At 37.8% G+C, this 27,577-nt stretch overlaps 1 protein-coding gene and 1 long non-coding RNA gene across 6 annotated transcripts in view; both read left to right on the top strand.

Moving 5' to 3' along the window:
* Nucleotides 1–268: 268 nt before the first annotated feature.
* mycb (MYC proto-oncogene, bHLH transcription factor b) lies at nucleotides 269–2,762 on the top strand. Its single transcript, XM_084119088.1, has 3 exons — nucleotides 269–655; nucleotides 944–1,604; nucleotides 1,890–2,762. Exons 1-3 carry the CDS (start codon nucleotides 653–655, stop codon nucleotides 2,417–2,419), a joined length of 1,194 nt encoding a protein of 397 aa, XP_083975214.1. The 5' UTR covers nucleotides 269–652; the 3' UTR covers nucleotides 2,420–2,762.
* A 1,493-nt stretch (nucleotides 2,763–4,255) lies between these two features.
* The window catches only part of LOC311086846, a 50,009-nt gene continuing 26,687 nt past the window's right edge, over nucleotides 4,256–27,577 (top strand). For all 5 annotated transcript variants that reach the window (XR_014607128.1, XR_014607129.1, XR_014607130.1 and 2 more), the window contains exons 1-3: nucleotides 4,256–4,400; nucleotides 8,917–9,011; nucleotides 12,638–12,796. This is a non-coding gene — a long non-coding RNA (uncharacterized lncRNA). The remainder of the gene's footprint in view (nucleotides 4,401–8,916; nucleotides 9,012–12,637; nucleotides 12,797–27,577) is intronic.

Genomic DNA, 27,577 nt, shown 5'->3' with positions numbered 1-27,577 from the left:
TCATTATTAGGAATTTTTAATTAGGATGATAAAGACTTGTGTGGATTTATTTTACTCAACAGTTACATTTTTGTTGATTTTTAGGTTGTATAGCCTATAAAATCACCCATTCCAACACCCACCACAGACAAATATCAGTGGAGGGGAACTTGTAAAATGTGTAAATAATTTGGGTGTTAGTTCTCGGAATTATCCTCATGCACAACTCAATGTGCAGTGTTTTCCCTCAAAGCTCCGCCCCGTAATAAGTCCGCTACAACAAGTAGTTCCATTTGTAACTCGTTTTCATTAAATAAGGTCGCATCTTGAGGATTTTTTTCACTGCTGTATACATTGTCATTCAGTCATCTGTTAGCAGAATAACTAAGAAGAGACGTTTATGATCTCTTCATCTTTCTGCGTCAGGCAAATTTGGCGCGAACGGCGCAAGGATTTAAGGGTGGTGAAAAAAAACAATCCGTAGTATTAAAACCCGCGGGAGCAGCTGTTCGAAATCTTGCAGTAAATGACAAGCAGCCGCTCGGCTCGGGTGCTACATTCGCAGAAGTGCGCAGGGTGAGCGGCTCGACCCACTCCCACTTTTGGACTTACTTTAACTTGATACTTCACTCTCACTGACATCTGACCGTTTTCATTCAGTTTCACCACAGCTATGGTAAGTCCTTCTGAATTACCATTTATAGACTGTTTTCATTTATTTCTATTTTTGGCGAACTATTGGTCATTCATCTTTTTTTGGCCCATAACAAATAATCTGAGCATTTAGACATTTTAATGTGTTTATATGACTTGTCTTCAGTCTGCTTAATCATTTCTTAACACGTAACACGTTCAGTAAGTTAAGTTGATGAGATAAGACAACAGTACTTCTGAAGGTTTTAATGAGATGAATCACTATGTATATTTAAAGGGCAAGATCTTAATCACGCTTTCTTCTTCACAGGCACTCACCATGCCGCTGAGTTCAAGTATGGCGAGTAAAAATTATGATTACGACTACGATTCATACCAGCCCTATTTCTATTTCGACAACGAAGAGGAGGATTTCTATAACCACCAACACGGACAGCCACCGGCGCCCAGTGAGGATATATGGAAAAAATTTGAACTGCTCCCCACTCCGCCCCTCTCCCCGAGCCGGCGTCCCTCTCTGTCAGACCCCTTCCCCTCCACTGCCGACCAGCTGGAGATGGTTTCGGAGTTTCTGGGGGACGACGTGGTCAACCACAGTATTATTTGCGATGCGGACTACTCTCAGTCTTTTCTGAAATCAATTATCATTCAGGACTGTATGTGGAGCGGGTTCTCCGCTGCGGCTAAGCTGGAAAAGGTGGTCTCCGAGAGGCTGGCGTCGCTGCAGGCGGCGAGGAAAGAGTCTTCCAGGAGTGACTCGACGGACGGCTGTCGGTCCAGCCCCAACGCCAGCTACCTTCAGGACGTGAGCACCCCTACCTCGCAGTGCATTGACCCGTCTGTAGTGTTTCCATTTCCATTGACTGACAGCTCAAAGCCGTGCAAGCCGTCGTCCACACCGACTTCCACAACACTGACCCTGGATACTCCCCCAAACAGTGGGATTAGCAGCAGCAGTGACAGCGATTCCGGTGAGTAACAGTTTTGACGCTTCTTACTTGTTGTACCAACTTGACGGGTCAGCTTACACTTTGACAAGTTTTATTCATTATTTTGAGCTGTCATTTGTTGCTTATTAATGGCTTCTAAGAGTAAGATATGATCGTTTAGATTCGTGGTGGTTAAAGCGTTAATCATGGGTTGTAGCGTCAATTACGTAAGGAGACGCTCCCACCTACGCTAGGTTGTCTAGTATGAATAAGCATTCAGAGCTGCAAATTGACTTCTTTCTTTTTTTTACATTTTAATCCGAATAGATGACGACGAAGAGGAGGAGGAAATCGACGTTGTCACGGTGGAAAAGAGAAAGTCTCTGAAGAAGTCTGACGCGAACGCAACGCATCAAAGCCCCGTCGTCCTCAAGCGGTGTCACGTTAATATTCACCAACACAATTACGCCGCCCAGCCAGCCACGCGGAACGAGCAGCCTGCAGTCAAACGGATTAAATTCGAGAGCCACATCCGGGTGTTTAAACAAATTAGCCACAGCCGAAAATGTGCGAGTCCCAGGACGTCGGACTCTGAGGATAACGATAAAAGGAGGACTCATAACGTGCTCGAGCGGCAACGGCGGAATGAGCTCAAGATGAGTTTCTTCGCGCTGAGAGACGTCATTCCTGACGTGGCGAACAACGAGAAAGCTGCCAAAGTGGTGATACTCAAGAAAGCGACTGAGTGCATAGATAGCATGCAAGAAGATGAACAAAAACTGATCTCACTTAAAGAGCAATTAAGGAGAAAATGTGAACATTTGAAACAGAGACTTGAGCAGTTAAGCAATTCTTAAATTGCTTGGACTTAATTTAGGGACTGGACTTGTTTTAAGCATCCTTGTATGGGTATGCCCTAAGTCAATACAAGGTCTTGAGGGTGTGGCAAGTAGTAAGCAAGCAATCTGACATTGATTTATACAAGTACACTGCCTCAATTTGGAAATAACAGAGGTTGAATTTATTTGTATTTAATTTTATTGTTTAGCAATAAAATGGTCTGCGGTTTCATTTACTGTTGGCCTTAACTTAATGTTTTGTTTTTGTAAGTTTTGTACATATTGCACATATTATGTATTCATTATGCTGTTGATTTTCTGAATTCTAAAATGTGTTTCTCTATAAAAGTTTTTTGGCTAATCATGTCTTCAATGTGGACTCATTGCTTTTGCCTTTGCCAGTCTCATGATGACCCACTTCAAAGCCTTCATTAGGTAATCCATTAAGATGATTCGGTCATTCACCGATCCAATGTTTAATTGATTTGGCCTACTTCCAGTGTACATGACTCTTGTTTTGCACATAATTTACTTTGGAAATGCCATCATTGTTTGTAAGTTTAGGATGACTAATGCTTGTGTCAGAATTACATTCACTATTTAAAGGCATCAAAGCCAGTGCCTTGTCTAAAGCCACACAGGTTGAATCACATGTCTACATATTGATTTAGTTATCTACTGTTCATGCTGGCTACACTGGCTCTAATACAAGTTTACAGTGGTTTGGCTTTAGGTAATCACATTTTATGCCACAAGAAAATAAAGATGTGTATAATCTCCCTCTATACATTTAACTACAAAGCAGATTTTTTTTTATATATATATATTAATGTAAAATGTTTAGAGATTTAACTTTATAAGAAGAGCTTTGATGCGCCTGCTGCACAAAAGATGCCGCCTTCCCTTTAGTGGAGCAGTTGTGAAGACCATGTTGGTATAGGGAATCTTATAGGAAAACTAGCTGAGTCTTGCCCTCCCCTTCAACTCACAAGTGCCATTTTTCTTAAAAGTGTCTAGGGTTTGGTAGTATAGGGATGGGCAACATCCGTCATGGAGTGCCGCTGTCCTGCATGGTTTAGTGCCAACCCTAATCAAACAATTGAACAAGCTAATCAATGTCTTGAGGATTACTAAGGCTACAGGCAGGTGAGTTTATTTTAAAAAAAAAACTAAACTGCAGGACTGTGGCACTCCAGGACCGATGTTGCCAATCCCTGGCATACATTCTCCTTTTCATACCCAGATTTAACTTTTCTTTATTTTCTCTAATATAATTTTCTTGTCCTGCAACCTGGATGGTTGGAACTTTTAAGGAAACCATTCTGGATGTCTTTTTCTCTCTCGCACGCATGCCAAAACACCACATCTGCTCACTCTCATCAAAATACTCTAATGGTGCATGATATAACCAAATTCATAAAAATAAAAACATGCTCCAGTTTGTCAGGCATCCTCTTGGAGCACAAACATTCAAAGGTAAACACTGTCATGTGATTTGATGGTCTGCATTGTCATTCTGTTTCACAATAATTTCCAGCAATGAGCGTTGCATTCTTTACGGTAGATAAGTGTTCTGTCATCCACCCTGGATCCATGTGGAGGAAAAAACAAGAAATATGCAGAAGAGTCCAGAATAAGTGAAATCTGACAGTGTCTTGTCCGAGACAGGTAGAGACATAGGGTCAAAAACACATGTCAAATACTGTGGAATTCACGATCAATATTAGGATGATAATGCAGCTAAATAGACAATATAGGATAGCTTTACGCGCCACAAATGAATTCGTAATTGTTTGATGTAGCATTGAAGTTTTCGCGCGGTGACGTCAAGCCCTGATCTGACTCGATGCGCGTGCTGCTGTGAGCACATGGAGGAGAGAGAGAGGACGCACACTTAGCAGCCTGGCTAATGTAGCCAGCCGTGGAGCGCAAAATATTTGGAAATGAAGTACATTTCAGATCTGGAAAGTGAACTGGCTTGCGTAAGGCGTCCAGAATGGTAAGATTCTTCTCCATTGTTGCGCTTAAGATGCATCCAGCAGTCGTGAAACAAAAACGTAGCTTTAGCGCAACGAAATGTGTTTATGTTTTGTGCCACAGGTGCTATACAGTGATCAATACAGGTTTGAATAGGAAACTCGAAACAATTTATTAAAACCCCTTATTTTTTATTATTAGTAGGCCTACCATTTTTATTATTATACATTAATTGAGGGCAGTTAACTTTGCATGTGAATGAGCAGTGATTTATTCTGATTTGTCAGAGCCTCTTGATTTAATGCAACATGTTACCATTGCAGTTTACAAATAACTTTCAGCATGTTAACATAGCATTAATGCGACCGTTTTTGATACAGTTTTGATGTTACCTATTGAAAATATTCAGTTGATGACAGCTTTATAGATTTTATATAGAATTTGTGTGTAGTTGTCTGTCTTCTTGAACTGGTTATGAAATCTACTGTACTACAGTGCACTCTCTCATGTTTTTGTAAAAATAAACATAATTTGCTAAAAGTGTTGTCAAAATGGAAGATTTTCTTCCATGTGTTTTGTGCATATTCTATAAATGACCATATTTTTAAATGCAATCAGGCAAGCAGGTCCATTGATAATTTTATGGTATAATAAATGCAATGTACTATTAAATGACTTTAACAGAATAGGGCCACACAAATTTTAGTCAGCTTTGCAGATTTATTCTTAATTTGCAGGTCTTGTCACTGTGTAAGCAGTGCCCGTCTTCCCTCAGTACAGCGTGTTGACAGAGTTCATAAATTATTTTCTGAATGAGAGACTGAGGCGCTCAGTCTATCATTGGATTTAGGACTACCTTGTAAGAGATTTACGATCTGGACGCAGGTGGTGGACGGTCATGAAGTGGAGGTTCCCTCTACCATGATGGTCCAACTGTCGACTAGAAATATGAATGGAAGAAATAATCGTTAGTTGCAGCCCTAGAGAAATTATAATTCTTTACAAACAGCGACTTTAGAATTGTCATTCCAAACCTGTATGCAGTTATTTCTTCTGGGGAACATGTTTGTTGTCCATGCAATGAAAGTCAATAGGGTCCAGTGTTGTTTAGGACCCCATTGAATTTCTTTACATGGACAAAAGTTTCTTTTGTTTTCTGCTGAAGAAAGTAAGTCATATAAGTCACCAAAGTGCTGTACATTACGAGTGAATAAAGCAATAATAAAACAAATAAGAACAAAAACAAACAAAGACAACAACAAACAATCAAATATCCATTAAAAAGTTCAAACGCAAGAGAGAACAGGTATGACTTTAAGCGGTACTTGAAGGTACTAGGCGTATGGGACGATCTAACCTCAAAAGGCAAGTTGTTCCATCATGTAAATGTACATTAAATGTAAATGGCAGAATTTTCATTTTGATGTCAACTATCCCTTTTAAAGGATGGTTCTTGTAGGTCTGCTGACACTTCCAAACGTGCATTGCATTCTTTAACTAATTTGTGCAGATCTGTAAATTAAAAGAACTGTGCTTGCCTGTGCAAAGCTGTTCCATACCTTTAACATGTCCCCTGAGAGCAGACCTGACTCAATCAGATGGCTTAGATTTCAGTCTATTACATTGCGGTTGAATGGCCGCTATGATTGACTGCTTTATGCATGGACCTCCTTTTCAATGCAGCTGAAATTTTCTGTTTAGGGTGATGTCTGTTGGATGGTTTGGTACCTCAGGTCAGCTGTTGACCTGAGGTCTAGTGGACGACCATATTTACAGGGAAGGTCTAAATGGCGCAGCACCCTCAAGACTGTTGACAGACACATCATTTGTCTCTCATATAAACTATACTGCTGACTTCATTATTTATTGGTCATGAAGCATGGATTCAGATGCACCTAGGGAGATGTAGCAGCTGGTGGAGCATGCAGAAATGATTGCTGCAGCAATATGGCTGAATTAGTTTTGATTAGATGAGCGCGAATGTTGAACTGAATGCGCTGGATGGCACTTTGTTGAAGTTAATGATCCAGAAACCAAGCTGGCTGGTTGTTCTCCCATATGGGAACACAAGTTTACTGTTTGGTTAAGGGCATCACATTTTTATCTGATCCCGTTATATAGCCTCATATATGGGTTTTCAGCAGTTAAATTGAGGTTATTGTTATGTAGAGGTTTGCATAAGCCAAAACCTCTTGAATGACCAGAACTGCATGGCTCCCGATTAAAAGAAATGGCTAGGAAGCTATTGGGTAAAATGATTAAAATAAATGACTTAATTAGATGATAAATTACAGTATTATTTAGTAAAGATGGTTGCGAGATTTGATGCTGTCACTGTAGTGATCCTGATTGTAGTTGTGCCATATCACTCTTAATATATTTTTTGCAATAATTTTCAAAACAATAGCCAGTAATGTTTTTTTTTTCTGAAATTTTTTATTATTTTAGGTTATTTTTAATGAATATTTTTATTTAGATCACCATTTTATTGCAGCAAATTCAAAACAGTTTTAAATATGTATCTTTAATTACAAGTAACAGTTCCAGATTTATTTAGAATCACACACAAAAAAAATCATGGTTCAGTGAGGGAGTCAGTTGAGAGAACTCGTTTATGGATGATTCACTGCTACTTCATGAGTGTTTTGTGAATGTTTTTGTTTTTGACTGACCGACATTTTATCAGACAGCAGACGTCTAATTGTGACATCATAATTGAAACATTATGTTGTTCGTCAGTCATGAAAGTCAGGCTGTGGTTAAGGTCACTCAACCATGGCCGGAACTCATGTTCTCTCTTTCATTTACATAACCTGACACTGTGTGTTTGTCTCAATAACAAATCCCAGAGAAATCTTTATTTAAACTCTGTGTGCCCCTGGAGTGACTGTTGTAATTGCCTGTTGCAGTTGGTCCAGTTTTGGCTCTTAGCACTGATTGTTTAAACGATGAGTGTGTGGCTGACATGGTGCTAATGTCACCGAGTCTCATCCTGTCCTTCTCACACGTGGGGGTCATCAGGGGCACTGGCAGCTTCCCAAATACTGAGAGAAGCAGCTCTGCTCTCTTTTTCTCTTTCTCTCTCTGTCTGTGATACTGCAGCATGCAGTGGCTCTTTAGGGATTGATATGAAACTCAATCTTCAGTAGCAGCTTCCATAAGAGGCTCTGATATTTAGACAAGTGCTCAGCTGTTATGTGTTGTGTTACATGGTTTGTAAAAGATGTCCAAGTGCTGAGTTGTCCTATCCTATTGCTTTTGCTAACCCATCACCTAGTTCTGTGATTCTCAACCAAATATGGATCACAGATCTGTTACTAGGGTCGTGGATGGCAGGGAAAAATCAACACAATATTCAAAATAAAATGTGGCTAACTTATTCTGAGTACCAGTATTTATATAAAAAATAAAGAGTATATTCTGAATGGTATAATAAAAAGGATTATAGCATTTGATTTTCTGTTAGTGTTTCTAAAATATCAGAGTATACAATAAACTTGTCAAAGACTACAACTCTACCAATAAATAAAACATTACAGTGTATAGAATATCAGAATATCCTATTTATAGGAAATATCACATACCTAGGAATACACATCTCTCCCAATCTATCAGATTTATTTAATCTTAATTTCACTCCACTATTTAAATGTATAGAAGATGACTAAAAAACGTTTGATGAATTTGCCATTATCTCTTATTGGAAGAATCGCTACAATAAAAATGTCAATATTACCAAAAATTAACTACATATTTACAATGATTCATATCCAACCCATGAAATGGTTCGGCACATTAAATAACAAGATAAATAATTTTTACTAGAATAATAAAAATCCTAGAATAAGCATCAACACATTACAGAAAAACAAAGACATGGGAGGATTAGGGGCATCCAACTTTCACTATTATAGTTGCACAATTACAATTTCTCTGCAAATGGATAAACTGTAATCATCTCAATAACCCATGGTTGGATTTACAACAAGCTGAATGTAAAAAGATTCCATTATCTGACCATTACATTACTGATGTAATTAAAGTTCATAATATATACAACAACATGACAATTCGTACAACATTATTAATCTGGTGGAAAATACATAAAATAACTCCTAATCCAGTAACACCACACTCCTTCTCTCCTATATGGCATAACCCGGATTTCACTATTAATAAATCTCCACTTATTAATGAAAAATGGAAAATTGCTGGCATCACACATTTCTGTCATCACATCACATCATCTGTTGTTGCATAACAATTTAATAAATCTTTCAGAATTGACACAAAAATATAATTTAGGTAAAGATCAGTATTTTATTACATACACATTAATTGTGCTCTTAGAACTAAGATTGGCAAACTTCTTCCTAAAACTTTGCTTCTTATTGAGAAAAAAAAATAATCAGCAACTCTAAAAAATTACTAGCAAAATTATACATTAATGCAGAATATTCAATACCTATTAAACAATAGGTATTGTTTAACCCCTCCTCTGTCTTCTGCCCCCCCCCTTCTTTCTCTCTCCTCCGCAGTCTTCTCTACCCCGCTCCCCCTTTCCCTTTGGAAAAGAGAGAGGTCATTACAGGATCACATTGCCAATGAATGGACCAGGAATGGACTGAATGAGGTATGATACCCGGCTTAAAGCACATACCTTACGACCACAGCTGGTGGGTCGCTCTTAATAATATCCAAGCACCAAAGGCATAGACGCAACCGGGCCATGCACCAATGATCTGGAAGGTCCTGCCAAGGTGTTTTGGCGGGCCCTTCCAAGACATCTAGTGGGAATGTGCATTTCCACATTCCAATGAAATGTGCATATACTGAAGGAAATCGATCAAACCAGTCAATGGCCATTCAAAAATGGCATCAAATTGGAAATGTGTGTGTTCGTGTGTGTGTGTATTTATATGTATTGCTCTGTTTGCTTAATAAAAAAATAAAAAAATAAATAAAATTCAAATGATCTCTTGATGTTAATGCCGAATCATTCCTTGAAGGAAGGAAATTATCAGATGGCACATATTTTACATCTCAGCGTTTTACGAGCATTTTATGGATCAGATAGCAATTCCTAGAGTCCAGGTTCGTTCATCAAGGCTGACTAAAGCAGTAGCTGCGGCAAAGTGAGCGGCCTTCCCTTTCATGTTATGGGACGAGTAGTGACTTAGGACTCAATGACTCTTCCGTGCAAGCCCTGTGCGTCCCCAGGGAGGCTTGAATTGCTCCGGCCGGCCCCTGCGTAAAGGAGAGGAGATAGCCAGCCATCTGGAGAATACGATACGATCACCACTGGTTCCTGCCATTTAAAGTGCCCCATCATCCCCCCACCAGCACATCTCCCTTGGCCTTGACACGTTTTATGGCACGTTAGTCTTCAGCTGTGATATATTTTACGTTGTCTTGTTTTCTTTTGTTTGATTATACCTGGCTATGATAAACCATGCTCAAACGTGGAATGAGAGAGCTCAGTAATGTGTCCTTTGTGGGCTGTATGTATGTCACTGTGCATGTATGTGTTGTGGTGTGCCTGTGTTTGTTAGGAGTATCATGTTCTTCTGCACACACACAGAAGGATGTATAGACATATCGCAACCAAACACAATGAATTATTCAAACGGGCTCATACTGCTGATTGGACAAGGCAAATAGAAGCCACACAACAAATGTGAAACTTGATATTGAAAAAAATCAATATTTATATACAAGCTCACTCTTTGTTCTCATATAACATCTGGTGAAATTAGAGGAACCAGTAAATGATACAGAGGAAATAAGGTTTTGCTGTCAATATTAAGCAACTTGTCTTGAAATATTTTCAGATCAATGGCTGAAAATAAAATTCTATCTTATTTTTTCTAAATAAATTAAAAAAACTAACATTTATATTGCATTTTATTTCAGTTTTATTTTGTCGAAAATGTTTTGAATTATAACAACATTGCGAGCGACAAAGGTAATGAGCATATACAATTAACTATCCAATATCGTTTGATATTGAAATTCAAATAACTGTCAACAACTTCTATAGTACGAATATATTTTGAAATCTAATTGTTTTGGCATTAAGCTTGAAGGATTTTTACATTTACATTCAAATGGTGAACAGAAGTGAGTGTGTCAAATTCAGAATGAATGTCTCTTGACTTGATTTACCTAGATGTCCTGTGGTGGAGGGTGAGAGAGTTTGAAAGGTGTTAGTTTAACTGGCATGGAGCTTTCCAGAACAGATGGGACAGTAGTTGGAGATGACATGTTCTACTATGATGGTTTTAATGCCCTCTTGAGTCTTATGATGTAATGGTGCTGAGCAGATGCCTGCACAGATCTTGATGTTAGAAAAAAACATGAAGTGTGTTCTCAGCTGCCAAAGGTCAAGAGCTCACTGTGACATGAGTGAATGCTTGACTGAGTAATACATTTACCCTAGAGTTTATCTGGAGAATCTAAGGATGTCGTAAGTATACGTAGGGGGTCTTATTTAAAATGTATTTCTAAATAAGGGTTCTTGCATTGGTTACATGGCAATTAGTCAGTCTTTTCTTCCTTGTGACACAAAAGCAACACCATGAGGGTGTTAAAACAATAAACTATAGATGTAGGGCAATACAAAACAACAGTTAAGGCTGTTAGAGAACAGCTGGCCAAACAGTTTCCTCTACTTCCCCTTATCCGGCTCAGGAGGAAATGTCTAGTAATAGTTCCTGATAGATATTATGCACTGAAGCTAATGCTTTCAAGGTTAGATAAATGTGATGTTGCTTAATAATATTAGTATGATATTTAATTTTGAATGATGCAGCGCCATCATGTTGAGTATGATAAAGAGATCCAGCTAGCATAGAGGCTGCACAGTTAAAAGCTGTTTTAATGTAAGCTATGTAAAAAGAATAAATGTGCCCTTTGAAATCTGCAATATAAATAAAGTGTACAAGTTTGAAATAATAATTCAGAATATAGGAGGAGTGACCTCTGGGATGCTGCTTCAATAGTTGTGAAAAACTCAGAATAGAGTTTAGAGTTATAATCAGTGGATTTGAATGATTGGTTGGGCATTACAAGACAGTTGGGTGTTTGTTGTCTGAAACAGATTTCTGCTTATTTCAAAGTAACGTTAGTTTGTTCTAATTGTTCTCGAGAAATTACTCTTTATAAGATGTACTCTTACAGGCTTATTAAAGTGGGAAATCTATCTATTTTCTAAATGCAAGTTATTTTTATTGTGAACAGTTCATCCTAGCATAGGTTTCATTTTAAAAGTTTAATTTTTTGACCTTGTAATTTTTAATAAAAATGTCATAACTCAATCTTCCAGTGAAACGACAGACATCTATCTGGTGACATATGCTGGAACATGGTGATATCCAATTATTTTGTCTGCTTAAAACCTGCGTTTTTTACAAACGACTGCAAGTTTGCATTCAGATCTGCCTCCATCCAATCAACAACTGAGGTCCCTACACTACAGTTTTTTTTCGATGATGACTCGGATGTGTTGGATAAAATTGTCTTTCGCTACTTCCATTACATTTCAACTTCTATCGCAATACTTTTATGTGCTAGTCTTAAAATGGACAGAAATAATTTAAATATCCAATATCATCCTATACCTATACATTTTAAACAAATGCCTGTATTGTCTGATAGCCGATATTGTGCATCCTTATATTTGTATGTAGGCCTATATACCTAATTAAACTCGCAAAATGGTGCAAAACGTCTTGTTTTAAAACACAAAAGATTATCAAAAACTTTTATTCTGTCAGTTCTGTAAGTAGGTAGTATGTAAGCGGTAAAGTCGGATTATTAAAGTTAAAAGGTGGATTTTTCGTTCAAGTCTTTGAAAGCAAATTTAATGGTGGATTTTTTTTTCCTCCTTTGTTGAATCACATTCATATGAGACCCTTAATTGAATATAAACAGTGTTTGATGTTTTCTGTAAATGTGGATATTATAAATTCTGTTTCTGCCAGAGCTTCATCCATAATGACTTTATTTAATTTAGAGGCTTGAACAGGAGGAACTAGGTCTCTGTTCATAACCAGTGCCTTGAGGACTGACTCAGCCTGAACCCCTCTCTCTCTCTCTCTCTCTCTCTCTCTCTCTCTCTCTCTCTCTCTCTCTCTCTCTCTCTCTCTCTCTCTCTCTCTCTCTCTCTCTCTCTCTCTCTCTCTCTCTCTCTCTCTCTCTCTCTCTCTCTCTCTCTCTCTCTCTCTCTCTCTCTCTCTCTCTCTCTCTCTCTCTAATTAGTCTGCAGATGAATCAAAGTGAATGGGATGTCCTGAAGTGCTTCACAAAGTGATCATCTCGCATATGTTGTGATTTGAATCCAGAAGACGTCATTATCAAACAGCTGAGCTGACTTCGACTTCCCCAATGAAGAAAACTCATCTGGGTCATCTATTCCAGGTGTGGCATTTGTTTTATGTGATTGATGATTTGTAGAGCTCACATCCAGTTTCACAGGGCCAACTGCCTCAGCTGACCCATACAGACTTTTCTTGGAATCGAGACTTGAGGATTTCTTCCATGAGACTTCTTAGAATCTAATTTTTTTTTATTCTTAGATATGCTTTTGGGAGTCTTGTTTCAGCAACGTGCCACAGACCCACATGTCTTCATGGAATATTCCGCACAATCGTCCTTACAACTGATATTGCTGTGTGTTGGTCATCGCCTAGCTATCAACATTAAGGCAAAGTTGAGCGAGATATTTCTCCATTTAAACAGAATGAGAGTCTGTGGAGACTGTACTCTTCCTACACTGTAAAAAATAAAATCTTAAAAACCGGTCAATGACTGTCAGCTACGGCTGCCAAACAAAAACCATAAAATAAAAGTAAAATATCCTAATTTAAATAAAGTGCAAAAACCTTTTACAGAAAATTTCCTTAAATGTTTTACAGAAAAACAGTTATTTTACAGCTATTTGCTTAATTATTACGATCAAACACCAGGCCTCTTGAAAATATCTTCTAGACGACAAATTATGAAATCTGTCCTTTATTTACTGATCTTTCAAGCTATGAATCCCTTGCTGTAATTCCAGCTCCACTGTAAGTCGTCTTAGAAGTCGTTGAGAACAGGCAGTGAAAGTTCATGTAGTTTTACTGATTTGCAGATTAAATGGAAACAAAGGTCTAAAAATTGTGCTTATGTTCTGTGAAACTTCTGGTTTCTGTTATGCATTATTTACATTTTGGTGTCAGCTAGAGGGGTTTTCAATGGGCTGTAAAGAGTTGCTAGAGTGTCTGTGTAAAATTTCAGAGAAAATTATTTATATTCATTTAACAAAGTCCTTCAAAGTGTTCGATCATCATATATGGGTCCATGTCATGACATGTTTTAGTTAATTTTTACTACTTAGTTTTAGGTAGTAAATAATTGGCTGCTCTCCCCATGTTACATGTTTTTTCCTTTACATTGGTTGTTTTGTAGGTGGAAAGCCTGATCATCAGCCCTCACACAATATTGGCTCATTGTTAGGAAAGAGAATGATCTTACAGTTTGGCTTGACTCCACTGAGCTTCCAGTAAACTCTGCATGTTTAGAGGGTCTTTATGTCTGTGACAAACGGCCACACAAAACATAACAGAGTAATGACTTTTGCATATCTTCGCTAAATAACAGAAAAGAAAGTCAAGAGGTATCGTGCATAGTGTGTTCTACATAATTTGCCCATCATAGTCATCGCTAAAGCCACAGCACCATCTCTGTCAAGATCGGTTGTTCAAAAGGTCCGCTTGTATGTCTTACACCGCCAGTCTTGCTATGTTATATAATCTAATTGTAACCAGTTAGTGCTTAAAAATAGCCACAGGCCAAAGAAACAGAAACACCCTACAACCAGAGAAAAATACGAGACTTTCAATAGTTTTATGGCACTGCCCTTTTCTCTAGTAACAACTCTCTTGAGAGGGTCTTTTCAATTGGTTAAGAGCAGCTCTGCATTTCTCATAAATGCCAATTCAGAGTCTGCAAAGTCTTCTTGGGCGGCGTTCGCTTTCTTTCTGTTGATTATGAATTAGCTGTAATTCTTTCATCCTCTCTCAGTTTGTCTTTTCCTCCATGACACAGTGATTTACTGATCTACCCTCTTGTGTTCCCTCTCTTTTGCTGAGTCACAGTGTGTATTTAAAGAGCTGCAGTTAGAGACCGGAGCGGTATAACGGGATTCGCTTACACCTCGTGAAGTTACTCGCTGCAGTTATATTACAAGTAGATGATCTAAAGCAGGACAAACGGTGTGGTTAGCTGTGCATACTCCTCTTAGCATGTAGCAAAAACCAAAAAGACCAAACTAGGACAGAGTTGAGAGGCCAGCGTTCCTATTTTAGATCTGCAGTCTAATGTACACCCTTGAGCTGCCAGATCTCTTAAAATACTGTCCAAGAATCAGCTCTGCTGTTCAGTGACCAGAGATTACCTTGACTAGGTGTTTCTGGTCAGTACGATTCCTTAAAAATGAGACGATGAAGAGCAAACTATTAGTTTCTCCCCTTCCCTTTCTTTTTTTAGTCTTTTAGTTCATTCTGTCTCTTTAAACAATTTAGATCTTTATTCTTGGCCCACTGCCTAGTGCACACTGGAGACGTGAAAGAGAGGGAGGAATGAAGCTATGCGTAGAGAAAAGTGAAAACCTTCATAGTTTATAAATAGATATTGTGAGTCTCCACTAAATAAGACCCCTCAACAATCAAGGACTTTGAAGATTCCTAGACTATGTGAAAAAATTCCCAACTATGCCAGGTCCCAACCCAGAAGGCCTTGTGCCAGTATGGCTTAACGCACGTTTACCGTAAACAGACTGGAATCCTGGCGTCTGTGTGAACAATGCACTGACTTGGCTGCCAAAACCGTAACCCTGTGTTTATGACCAAACCCACTTCAGAAGCGAGGCTCGGGATTGTGTAATAGCACGATTGGCTTTACAGCTGAGCAATTATGGAATAAATGTAGGATTCTTGTGTGGTGGTTAGTGAGGTCAGTCTGGACTGAATCATAGTACTGGGTTCTGCAAGGTATGTCAGAGACTCTCTGTTCTGCTGTGTCCAGTCAGTGTTGGAGTGATAACGCACAGGCATGTTTTTCTGTGACTGTGCAACTAGTAGTTCCAGGTCTTATTACACAGCTCTGTGTAATACTTGATTCTGATCGGAAAAACCCCATCAGGCTGATTCAAGACCTGATCACCCTGTCGGGGTTTATTCTGCGATAACAACCGGCTGGATGTACGTCATCCCTTCCATATCTCATATCATATTGCTATTATTTCAAAGAGCCTTACAGCCTGCAACAGCAAATGAACCAGGAAAAATAGACCCTGACTAAGCAAATATTAGAAATGACTTTGAATATCAGAAGAAAGGTCTCTTTTTTTCATTTTTTTTATTATAAATTACTTTCAATGTTTACGGAAAGCTCTTTATTTATCTGAAATTACTTTATATACAGAAATTACTTAATATCTATGGGAAGCTCTATTTATTTATTATTTATTTATCTATCAGAAATTACTTTAAATATCTATGGAAATCTCTCTTTTGTGCTGTCTTGTACTACTGTACTACTGCATTACTTATACTAATAAAATACAGTTTCACTGGTGAAAAGGTACATTGCATTTCTCAACGATGTGGCAACATCACTATTTTGATGTAGTTGCTTTGCTGTTTGCAGAGACACTACTGTCTAACATTGCTGAGAGATGAGGCAGACAGAGGTAATATCATGTCCGGTCACCTTTCTCTCTGCATATAAACTACCAAGCCTCTGTTTACTAGTTCTAAAATAACACTTTCGTATTTTCTGCGCTGATTTTAGTGGTGTTTTAACAGGGTAAAATAGGTTTTAAGATAGCTGAGAGCGATGTGACTGAGCACTTAAATTTGAAAAATTTATGCATTGATCCATACATTTTGCATATGCGTACTAGTATATACCAAAGCAAAGGTATTAATACCTTCAGGTGTGCATTATTTTTCAATAATTCAACAGTATGGATTAGGGCTGCACAAGATTGCACAAAAAAACTGACATTGTGATATTTTGTTTTCTGCTATATATATTGCGATATGAAAACAGTTTCACCAGAGGAATAGCTCTATTTGGAAAGAATTAATCATTGTAGAATGATTGGGGTGATTTTGTAGGGAGTGAATCTGCATAGAAAATAATAAGCAAATTACAAGCATTGTCACCATTATGTTTAGTTTTGTTTTCATGGACTTTTAGTTTGTTGTTATTTGTCATGTGTCTTTGTTCAGATTCCCACCACTCATCTGTTAGTTCATCTGTGTCAACTGTGTTCTATTAATTATCCTCGTTTGTGTTTGCTTTATAAGTTCATCCCTCACATTCATTCTCTTTTCCGTCTATGTTACCTTTAGTGTGTGTTTCCCAGCCTGTCTATGTGTCATCATTTGTATTACCCTCATTAAACTTCATATTGGAACTTTATTCATCATCTTCGTCTGCCTTCCTGCAACCACCTGTGACAAGCATAGATAAATACTTTAGAACAAAGATGCAAATTAAATAAATAGGCTTTAGCCTATGTTTTTCAGGTAAGTCTAACAATATTCAGTTACAGAAATTGATTAGTCAAATGTCAAAGAACACTGCATAGTCTTCTCTGGAGACAGCAGCAGGACTATTAGGCAGCTGTCACTTTAAGAATGATTGCACGGATCCAATATAATGATATGCATCCGTTTTCTTTCTCGTAGCCATACGCGACTGTTTAGGAGGGCACTCGCGAGACGATGCATTTTGAAAACTGGGCAAGTACCACATTGAGTGCTCTTTCTCGTCTTTGTGCGCTCAAATGGTTTAAAAATTTCTTTAAAGGAGTCATCGGATGCCCATTTTCCACAAGTTGGTATAATTCTTTAGGGTCTTCATGTAAAGTTTGTAACATACTTTGGTTAAAATTCCTCAATGGTTCTGTAAAACAACACCCTTTTTACCTACCCCAAAACAGCTCTGTTCACAGCTACCCGTTTCGGTGGTGGTTGTGTCCACACACTGCAAAGACACATTTATATGCAAACGCCATATAAAAGTGAATTTTGCATCTGATGACCCCTTTATTGTTTAAACTGACAGGACCTAAAATACGTGCAAATGATAAACTTTCACTCTGTGATGGTTAAACTTTGCAATTAATCTGAGAATCACGTGTTTCGAACCGTGGGTCCTGGTCCGTATGTATCAACTACGATCATCCCTATCCACAAATACAGTACACGTTTTGGCAACTGTTTTTGACTTCACCCAAATGATAAAGTGAGAGGCATCAGTAAATGGTGACTATCCAACAGGGGGTCACAGAGGTCTGACAGACTGAACAGATCATGACACTAAAGGATGTACCATCCCATCTGCTTCATCCAATAGAAGAGGAGCTCAATTGCTTAAGGGCTAATTTTGTTGTTTGTAGCTCAGCATGTGAGTAACCAAGACCAAAGTGAAGAGCTCTGTCCCAACACCCCTTAGGCCGAGAGGGCACGTGTTGTGCCGGCAGTCCATCGAGGTCTTAATTTATGAAGCACAGCTGTAGCGACTTGTGTTGACCTCTGCTGGGTGACTGTCACAGAGTGAAAGGAGTTCATGGCTCGCCTGGGTTCTGTCACATTACTTATATTTCTAGTCTTATGTTACTTATATTCCTTGTCATGCGACATTAGAAGATATCAGGCCATGTTTCACAGGTCTTGACATTTAATTTGCTAATCACCCCTCTCCCAGTTAATTTTTATGGTTTGTGTGGAAGTTAATATAATTTGCATTGCATCAGGTTGCTCTCCACATGATCAAAATAATTCAACCACTACTATGTGCTAAACTGGAGTTATGAGCATTTCCTGCACTGATTTTGGGCGGAATTATGCATATTTCAAGATGGCAAAACGTGTTGAGTTTGAAAACTTCAGCGTGATCCCCATAGATATGCTGTACTTGACGATTTAACACAAAACCACTGATATAAAACCAGCAAACAGAGGAAAGGTTTTGCGACGGAAGTATGGGTAATTGAGTTTCCTTCCACTCAGCGTCGTTTATAGGGTGCTTTTTTTCTCTTTCCTTTCTTGAAAAGACGTCTGTGTGGATTTGCGAGACGTGGTGGAACAGAGATGTGATTGTACAGAGGAAGGTTCGAGCGTCCTTTCTCTGCTAGTGCAAGCTAAGACGAATATTAGTGTCCAGGAGCCAACACACATCCAGTCTGTTTATATAAACTCTCTGTTGTCCTTCTGTTCTTTCTCTGTTCTCTCGCTAACTCACACACTGAGTCTATTCATACAAGCCCTCACACGTACACACACACACAGACGCTATTTATACGATGTCTCTCACACTTATGGCGCGCGCACATTTTTTTTTACAATTGCGGCAGATATCAGTACCATTCAGAATTATATTGGGCATTTGTATGCATTTATATTAAGTAGACATTATATAAAATATAATAGATTATTTTTATTGTTGTTATTATTGATATTTTATTTGGACTATTTTAAAGTGTAGACATTATTTGACAAATAATTCGTTTTTTTTACTTAAATTCTATTTGGAATTATTTATTTATTGAATTAAATTTTTATTTAAAAAATGGGTGTGGGTGTGTGTATGCGCACGTGTGGATTTAGTGGCCTGCACATATTAGGTTTCATGAGTGAAAGGCCAGCGGGCCGGTTGTAGGGCCCTATAGCTCAGCTGCAGTGATATGTCAGTGGAGTTCTGTCAGATCAGACCATTCCTCTCCACACCGGCGCCAGCCTGCCTTGCCCGGGACACTATAGAACCACTTACTGGAGGAAAGCATGCTTAAATATTTGCTAGAGAATCAATGTCGTGAGACATTGTATGGGCCATATTATTAATGTTTTCTTTATCAGTCATGAGGAAGTGAATTAGGGTTTTTGGAGTGTGGTAAACATTTACATGATCACAATCAATGTATTGTCAAGAATCAGACAATTGAAACAATAGCTTGTGTTGCAGTAGGTTGTATTTGGTTGTTGTCCACAGCAAAAACTTTTATCTATGTGACACAATGTTTTAATCTCTAGTTTGGCTTTAATTTTGATTATAGACATTTTGGGCAATACAATAACATATTGGCCGATATTATAAATCAATGCTGTTTTGCATGGTTTTTATACATATACTGCTCATGCTAAGTGTTACCGCATGCTTTAATCAGGCGTCAGAACATTTTAATGAATTATGGAAACAATTATAACTGATATATTGGAAACTACGAAAATGGGCCAATATTGGGTCGGGAGTCCAAAGGTCTGTTTTCATCATGTTCCTGTGATTTGCTTGTTGACCTAGAAGGACCTCGCATACATGACATTAGACTTGATGGCCTGATAACACAGGAAGCTTGAGGATCAGGAGCTCACTGTATCATCGTAACACCAGCATGCTTTTGCTTTATTGGGTCCCGAACTCCCGGGTGTACAGACCAGCACTATTTTGTTATGATGTCACTGAACGCGGCCGAATTCCTATTGACCCACGGACCCATATGTTAGAAGCTGGGGATTTTACCCTGCGGCATTACTTTTGTCTCCCTACCAATCTGTGTACCACCATTTAAATGTCTTTTCCTGGGATTGAGGCCCATGGGAATAGCTGTAGATCTGATAGCAAAGTCGGTTTTTGTATAGCTTTGTTGCTCTTAGAGATTTGTTTCCATTAGCTAGAGGTGCTGCCCAGCTGAGAGAGTTAGCTGAGTACACACAGACAGGAAGATGTCACATTCATCTCCATTACAGACAGCAGAGTCAGCTGAGTGCAGAGAGAGAGGGAGGAGCAGAGAGTTAGAAGGGGCAGGGCCATTAAAGAGGGATGGTCTTTTTTCCTAAATGAGTTTGAGAAGGTGCATTGAGTTCAGACTGAGTCATCATCACACCGCACTGACCGCAGATCTCTCGCTCTCTCAAACCCTGTAGCGCAAAGGAAATATTCGCAAAGGAAATTCTCTTTAGAGCCGTGATTCTTCCTTCAGGTGTTTGCGTATAGGTTTCATTAGAGTAATTTGCAAAATTAGACAGATTTGCAGTGTTTAGCCAGTAGGAAATGTTCCAGACAACAGTGTTGTTATTGTTAACTAAAACTATTAAATATCGTTATTTTAAAATGAAGCTGATATAAAATAAACTATTAATATTAGATTAAATGAAAATTAGAAATGATATTTAACTGAAATGTTTTAGTTGAAGTGCTAAAATTGCTAAAACTAAAATAAAAATAAAGCTAAATAGAAATATAAAAAATCGAATAAAATGACAAATGCACTTAATAAAATTACTGAAATTAAAATGAAAACTTAAAATAAAACCTAAATCAAAATATTAATAAATACTATAAAAGTACAGTATTCTTGCTAACTAGATAATGGGTTTTCTTTACTGGACTTTATATGTGCTGAGGTTTAGTGTTAAGCAAATTTTAACAACATCTTTTGACAGAGACATGGTTTTTATTCATTTAACAAAACGTTTTTGTATTTGCATATAAATGTGATGTGGGTAAAAAAATGCTAAAAATTACATAAAAAGATGTTAATAATATTTATTGTATGACTAATTTTACGTTACATCTACCTTTTACTCTCATCTAAGAGCTAACATTCATCTTATGCTCTTGGGTTTCTTTCTTTATGATTAGCCAGACTGAAAAACTAGGTCTGTGGAGCTTTTAATACACTTTAGTTGCTGTTAATCCTTGACCTCCTGCCAATGATTATGCTTCATGAGTGTATCAGTTGTAGTATTAAAATGAATTTAATTTGCTTTCCCCCATGCATTCCCAGAAAGCCTGGAAATACAGGCGTTCAAGCCTCTGCTGGTCATATCATAGTTTAATAATCAGACACATTTGCCGTTAACATTTGCAATGCAAATCTCCTCTTTTCTGACTTCTCATTTTGATGTCTACTACTAGTTTTCATATCAACCGTTTCAAGTTTACAGGTTCATCAAAAACAGTTTGCGGTTTCCTTTTGTGTGATCTTGTGTAAAGCATAGAAGTGAACCTGATCACTAAAGTACAATGAATGACCTGTTCTCCAATTCTTTCTCATAGCTCACATCCGTTAACATCCGTGTTATAAAGTCTTCATCAATGAATCACTATCTTTGGCGTATCACAAGTAGTAGTGAGAACTACAAATAAAATGCTAATGGCAAACACATGTTTTACTGGCTTGTAATGCCTTGGAAGGGAAAATATTAACCAGACACCTCCAAACACACAACTTATGGCTTATTAAAAAACAAAACTTGCAGATTTCACACAGTCCTCTACCACCACCGCTTGACCGCCCGCCTGATGTTGGATAGTGAGCGCATTGTTTTCATAATTCTCTCATAACAATGTACCGCGTTCATATTTTCCTGAAGAGGACTCCTCACCCTGACTCACATGTGCTCAATGCGGTTGGCATTGCGGATTTCCTCTGATTCACTTGTTTTGGCTGTTTGATACTTCCTTTTCTATCCTTTTGCTGTTACATCCCATTGTCTGTTGTGATGAGGCCCGGAAAATAATGTGTTGTTGTAAAGAATTGAATCTTAGAATAGAAAGGATTGTGTGTGCCTTTCATATGTAAATGCATATAAAACAGGACATTTTTCTTCCAAGATGGTGACAGTGACTATTTATTATAGGTATTGGGATATATTGTGTGAATAAAAGACTAGTATTATTATCCTCATCAGTAAACCTGTGGCGATGTGAGTCTGGTAGTCTCTTTGGGATTGTAAGTGAGTACAATGAGTAAGATGTACATACCTGATATTTACTTTACTGTATGTTTAAAAATGAATGCTTCATTCAATATGGGAAAATTTGGCATGTTGGTTCATTCATTCACTACCATTCAGAAGTTTAGGGTCAGTAAAATGTATTTATTTTATTTTTAAAGAAATTAATACTTTTATTCAGCAAGGATGCATGAAATTGACCATAACTTGCTGTAAAGACATTTGTAATGTAAACACTTTTTTTTTCAAAATAGAAAAGTTATATTAAATTGTAATAATGTTTAAATTTGAATTGTATATAATAATCTTTTACTGTATTTTTGATCAAATAAATGCAGCCTTTGTGAACAAAAGAGACTTTTATCAGTGAAAGGTTACATTTCTGTTATACTAAATCTTGAAACTCTGCTTGATTTCTATTTTAGGACTGGAACTAACTGTTTTAATATTGACGACAACCAGAAAGAATCTGAGATATATTTGAGGGGTTGAGTGTATTATTATTGGGACATCCTCTTTTCATTTACAGTCTTCCCTTCTCCTGTCTGGCCTCTGTAGTGATTAAACATTATTCATAAAATCCTAGTTAGTCATTTAAAATATTTCAGGGAGACTGTGACCCATCATTTGGTTTGTTCCTCATTTTAAACTCTGTTGGAAACATTGGATAAGTTTAAGTAGTTAGTATGTGATGTGGTTGGAGAATTACATCTGATTACTAACAACCCCACCAACCTGAATTCAAGAGTGAATTTTAGATTAGTTCCAGAATTTTCTAGAATTTAACTAGGAAACGGAATGGCTGTTGCATAGGCAACAGAAATTTTCTGTATCGGCAACAGCAATAGGCAAATGCGTACAGCGTCTCAATGTTCCTATCCACGTGTTTGACACATTAGGGGAATTTGGCTTTTGTCTGGTTCCTCTTTTTTGGTTTCTGCTCCTTTAAACGTAGTGGGACTCTTACCTTTAAATGTGTGTCAACCTCAAAGGAGACGTCAGCAGTTAACGCATGAACAGAAGCAAAGCAAGTGTGCGTATCTAATGGAACGTAAGCGAAAGTTTCTTCTGGAGGTTCCACTGAGGCTTATGTTCCTCCAGCAGCAGTTGATAATCGATCTGAATTTGAGTTGACGTAAATTTCAGTGTTAAACTACTTTCTCATAAGCTATAGGTTCATATATAGAGACAACTAAAAGACAATGGGTATCTTTCATTGACCATGTATACACACAAATTTGCGTGCATACAATTTGCATACAAACATTTTCACAAACAAATCATAATTATCTTTGAATAACTTTCATACTAACATTTTTATAGGCATGGTTGGTCGTTTTATGCAAATGACTAACTTTTGGCACACAGTCCCGCATTTAAAATGCTCCAAATATATGAATAATCCACATAGTTATTATTGAAAGAGACCCAGTGACTTCTCAAAAGTGTAAACACTGACACTTCAATAACATTACACTTTATTTAAGCAGTCATTTTATGGCTTAACCAGTGGAGTTAGTTTGTGAAACCTGTTCAGAAGTCATTATTATTTAAAAAATGTAATTTGGTGTTCCTAGGCACTAACTCAACAGTAACTGAGGTAAATGACTCTGCTACATTTAATCTATAAGAAACTATTACATTATAATACTAACAAACAAGGAATATTTATTTTTATTTTTATTATTATTATTTTTTATTAATGCTGCTTTGGCAACTCTAGTAGAAAAATTGACTACAGTACATGCAAACCTGTGGTATGCAAATGTAAACCTTGGGTAGGAAGTGATGTTAGGTTATAAGCAGGTGATAAAGTGCATAAAGTGCAGGATTTGTGGTTTGTAAGTCATATTTTTCTGTTGTTATTCTTCACTAGAGTGACCATATTAGTGGTGTTTGTGCTGAGGATAGCAGTGTATTACTCACTTCTTCCGGAAAATGTTTAGGGACCCTCCCCTCCAGTGGGCCACGGCCAAGAATGTAATGCACACCTCTTCTGCATTTGAATACAGCAAAGTAATTTCCAACCACACATGCATTTCTCTCACCACAGGGAGCAAGACACCTGATCTGAGCTATCTCAGCGGAAAGAGAAACCAGACCTTACTACTACACAAAAATAGATTGAAAAGAAAAAAAACAGACAATCATTCCTCCTCCCCCCCCCCATTTCCATCATCAGCCCACCTATTCTTTCCATTTTCCTCACTTCAGGTGTGAAACATTGAGCTAGGACACTAACTAAATTCATGAGACTCAGGTAATGCGTCTATTCTAAGAATGGTTTGGATCTCACCCATTTGTTTTGAATGAAAACATTGTAATCAATATTTGACTACAGCAAATATTAGAGCTGCTGTACATAGGCGTTTAGCTTGGGTTTTGAGACTACAAAAGTGGTTTGGTTGCTTTTCAGACCTGGTGTAACTGTTTACTATTAGTCTGCATATTTAACATGATTATTGAAGTGTGATTATTCATTCACTGAATCGCATTCATATTGTTTAATAGTACGTCATCAGTTTCTGGATCTTGCTGCAGAATAAAAGACAACCGCAGCAGATGAATGGAAATGAGTTGGGGTGCTGCCTTCATGGTTTTGATCAGATGACACAGATTCAACTCTGTGGTTATCAGCCGCTTTGCCAGGCCTCATTTGGAAGCTGACTGTGATTCCAGCTGACGGACACGGGACGTCATGCAGGCATTGTGTGCTAACGTGTGTGACGTGTGGGTTACTGTGCTTTTCGGGTACGTCATCACTGGAAGCCGGCTACAGATTCCCACCCTGTCCCAAAATGGAATTATGGCAGCTGAATGCTACGCTGGACCAACCGTCGCTGGACATGACACGGCAGGTGTTCCTCCCAACGTGGCGCTCAACGTGAAGGAAAAAAGCCACACTTGAAAGTGCTGTAATGCTGTAGCCTCCTGCAAGGATCAGGTCACCAGGCCTTGGATTGTGACGAGCTCCATCTGGCCCTAGTTGTGTCCTTATATAGCTCAAGATGTTATGACCATGCTTGCAGAAAGCTCAGAATTTTTTTGGCAGAATTTGACTGCCCATCTTTCACACACTTGTACACATCACTTGCTTCCTGTATGTTTATGCTGTACTGCCCTACAAAGACTGACTCAAGTCAAGACATGACTCAAATAGGGTTTTTTAAAGTATGATCTGTCCTGTGGCAGACAGATTTGGCTCAATTATGAGTGAAAGTTGTTAAAGTTCAAAACTTTTTGGAATTTATCATCAATTGCAGTGATGTTAGCTGTGTTTTGCCATTTTAGTGCAGTATATTTCAAATGTATTTTAAATATTAATATAGTTTTATTCATTTGATGATGATAATTGATAATTATAAGAATATCAACTATAACAATAAATATTCTTGTGTTAAATATAACATTAATATAACTATTGTTGTTATTATTAATATTATCATCAATAGTAAAAATAATTGTGGTAGTAATAAAAATTATAATAAACAATATTCTTATTTTGATCATAGTAAATATATTAATATAACAATTTATTATTGTTTTTATTTATTATTCATGACCTCATGTTGATTTAAGAGACTGCATGGTTGCATACTTTTATGAAATAGAAATCTACTAATAAGATTGTAGTACTCTCACTTTCACTACTGTTAAATAGGAATGTGATCGCAAACTTCAGTTGCTCTCATTAGTGTGATGATTTATCAATGATCAGACAGTTTGCTTTATCAGGGATAGGAATGGTATAGTGTGATCTGACCGCATGTAAAAGTGTTACAGGAAAACCTGTGCGCCTGAGGCCAGTCCAGGTGAGCGCGGTCTCATGTGTCACTGTGTTCAGCTTTATTGACTTTCACTTGAAAAAAAAGACAGCGCTGGTCTATTGTTCGTTTCACTAGGACTTCCATATATTGGTCTAGATGGATTTATCTTGCATAATCGCAGTTAAATAATCATTGTTGCCTTGTGGTTGATCTGTGTGAACAAACACCATTTTTAAACATTAGGTCATTGTTACACTAAACCAAAGTAATGGTTAGTCAAAGCAAACAAGTCATCTGTTTACAATACATGGAGTGTATTTGCTGCTGATCTTGCCATAAGAAACTGTAGGCATATGCTTGTCCAATCAGCATTTTGCATTCAGTCTCCATTGTGTCATGGAATCTATCATCCAGATCAAATCTGTCAGTGCTATAACAAGTATGTTTAATGAGCAAATAATTGGTGTAGAGCGGTGTGGCATTGTTGTTTCAGCTCTGTTTGCTGCTTTATCTATTGCTGGAAAAAAATTCATGAGATGCTACAGTCTTTCTCACAGCTGGAATTTTGAATAAAAACGGTTGTTTTATTAGTTTCTAAGAGCACTTCCTTTCTGCCATAGCAGGTCTTCCTGGGTTTTTTGTGTCTCCAGTGGGCGTCACTGAAGCTTTGAAACAGCTTGAAGGTCTTCCTCATCAATCTGACCCATTCCTCCTGTTTCTCTCATTGCCACCAGCAACCTCCTCTTTACATGCTGTTCTTCCGTAGCGCAAGACTCCCCACCGAATTCACCCTAAACCCTGAGCTATTCATAGTATGTTTCTTTATTCTTCCCAGAATCCTTTCTGCTTCACAGTATTTTCTTTTATTGTATGATTCTGAAAAGAAACATTTGATCATTTTGTGCAGCTATAGTTCCTGAGCTTTTTGACGTTTTATTCTGTTCCTGAGGTACACATTTTTCTTCTCAACAGTGTGCCACATGCCCTTGTGTCCTAGAGAGGCTGTCCTAGAGAGGCTGTTCCTGGCCTGTCACTCTGAGGGGCCTCTGAGCGTTTTTCCCTGGCTGTGCGTGCAGCTGTGCCGCAGTAAAACTTCCGCCATCAGCAGCTGATAGTTATCTGTGTTTGCAGTGCAGCATCTGCGTAATCAGTATGCGTGTCTGTGTTCTCACTCAGAGTAAGCAAGTTCTCTTGTTCATACATTGGAGAACTTTCTCTTGTTTTACCTCACCCACATACAGTAGACTTGGCCTGGCACACTTCCAAAGCTGCTCGGGCCACTTTGCTGGTTTGGATTCTGTGTGTACAATCATTCTGAAAAATGCCAAATCTGCAATTATCATTCATGCTTGAATGAAACTCAGTTTGGGTTCACTGGGGCTTTTATCTTATGTTGAGGGTATATATATACCATACAAAAGTTTGGGGTTGCTACTATTTTTTTGTTTTTTAAAGAAGTCTCTTATGCTCACCAATGCTGCATTTACTTCATTAGCAAAAAACAGTAATGTTGTAAAATATCATTACAGTTTAAAATAATATTTTAAAATATAATTTATTCCTGTGATGGCAAAGCTGAATTTTCAGCATCATTACTTCAGTCTTCAGAGTCACATGATCCTTCAGAAATCACAATAGATTTG

Source organism: Abramis brama (assembly GCF_963993115.1).
Source record: "Abramis brama genome assembly, chromosome: 7".
Classification (NCBI taxonomy): domain Eukaryota; kingdom Metazoa; phylum Chordata; class Actinopteri; order Cypriniformes; family Leuciscidae; genus Abramis; species Abramis brama.
This window is presented reverse-complemented; position numbering and strand designations above follow the sequence as displayed.

Excerpts from the sequence above, each read along its gene's own strand:
- mycb (XM_084119088.1), top strand. Across the intron at positions 1,605-1,889 it reads CAGCAGTGACAGCGATTCCG|ATGACGACGAAGAGGAGGAG; the intron begins GTGAGTAACAGT and ends TAATCCGAATAG.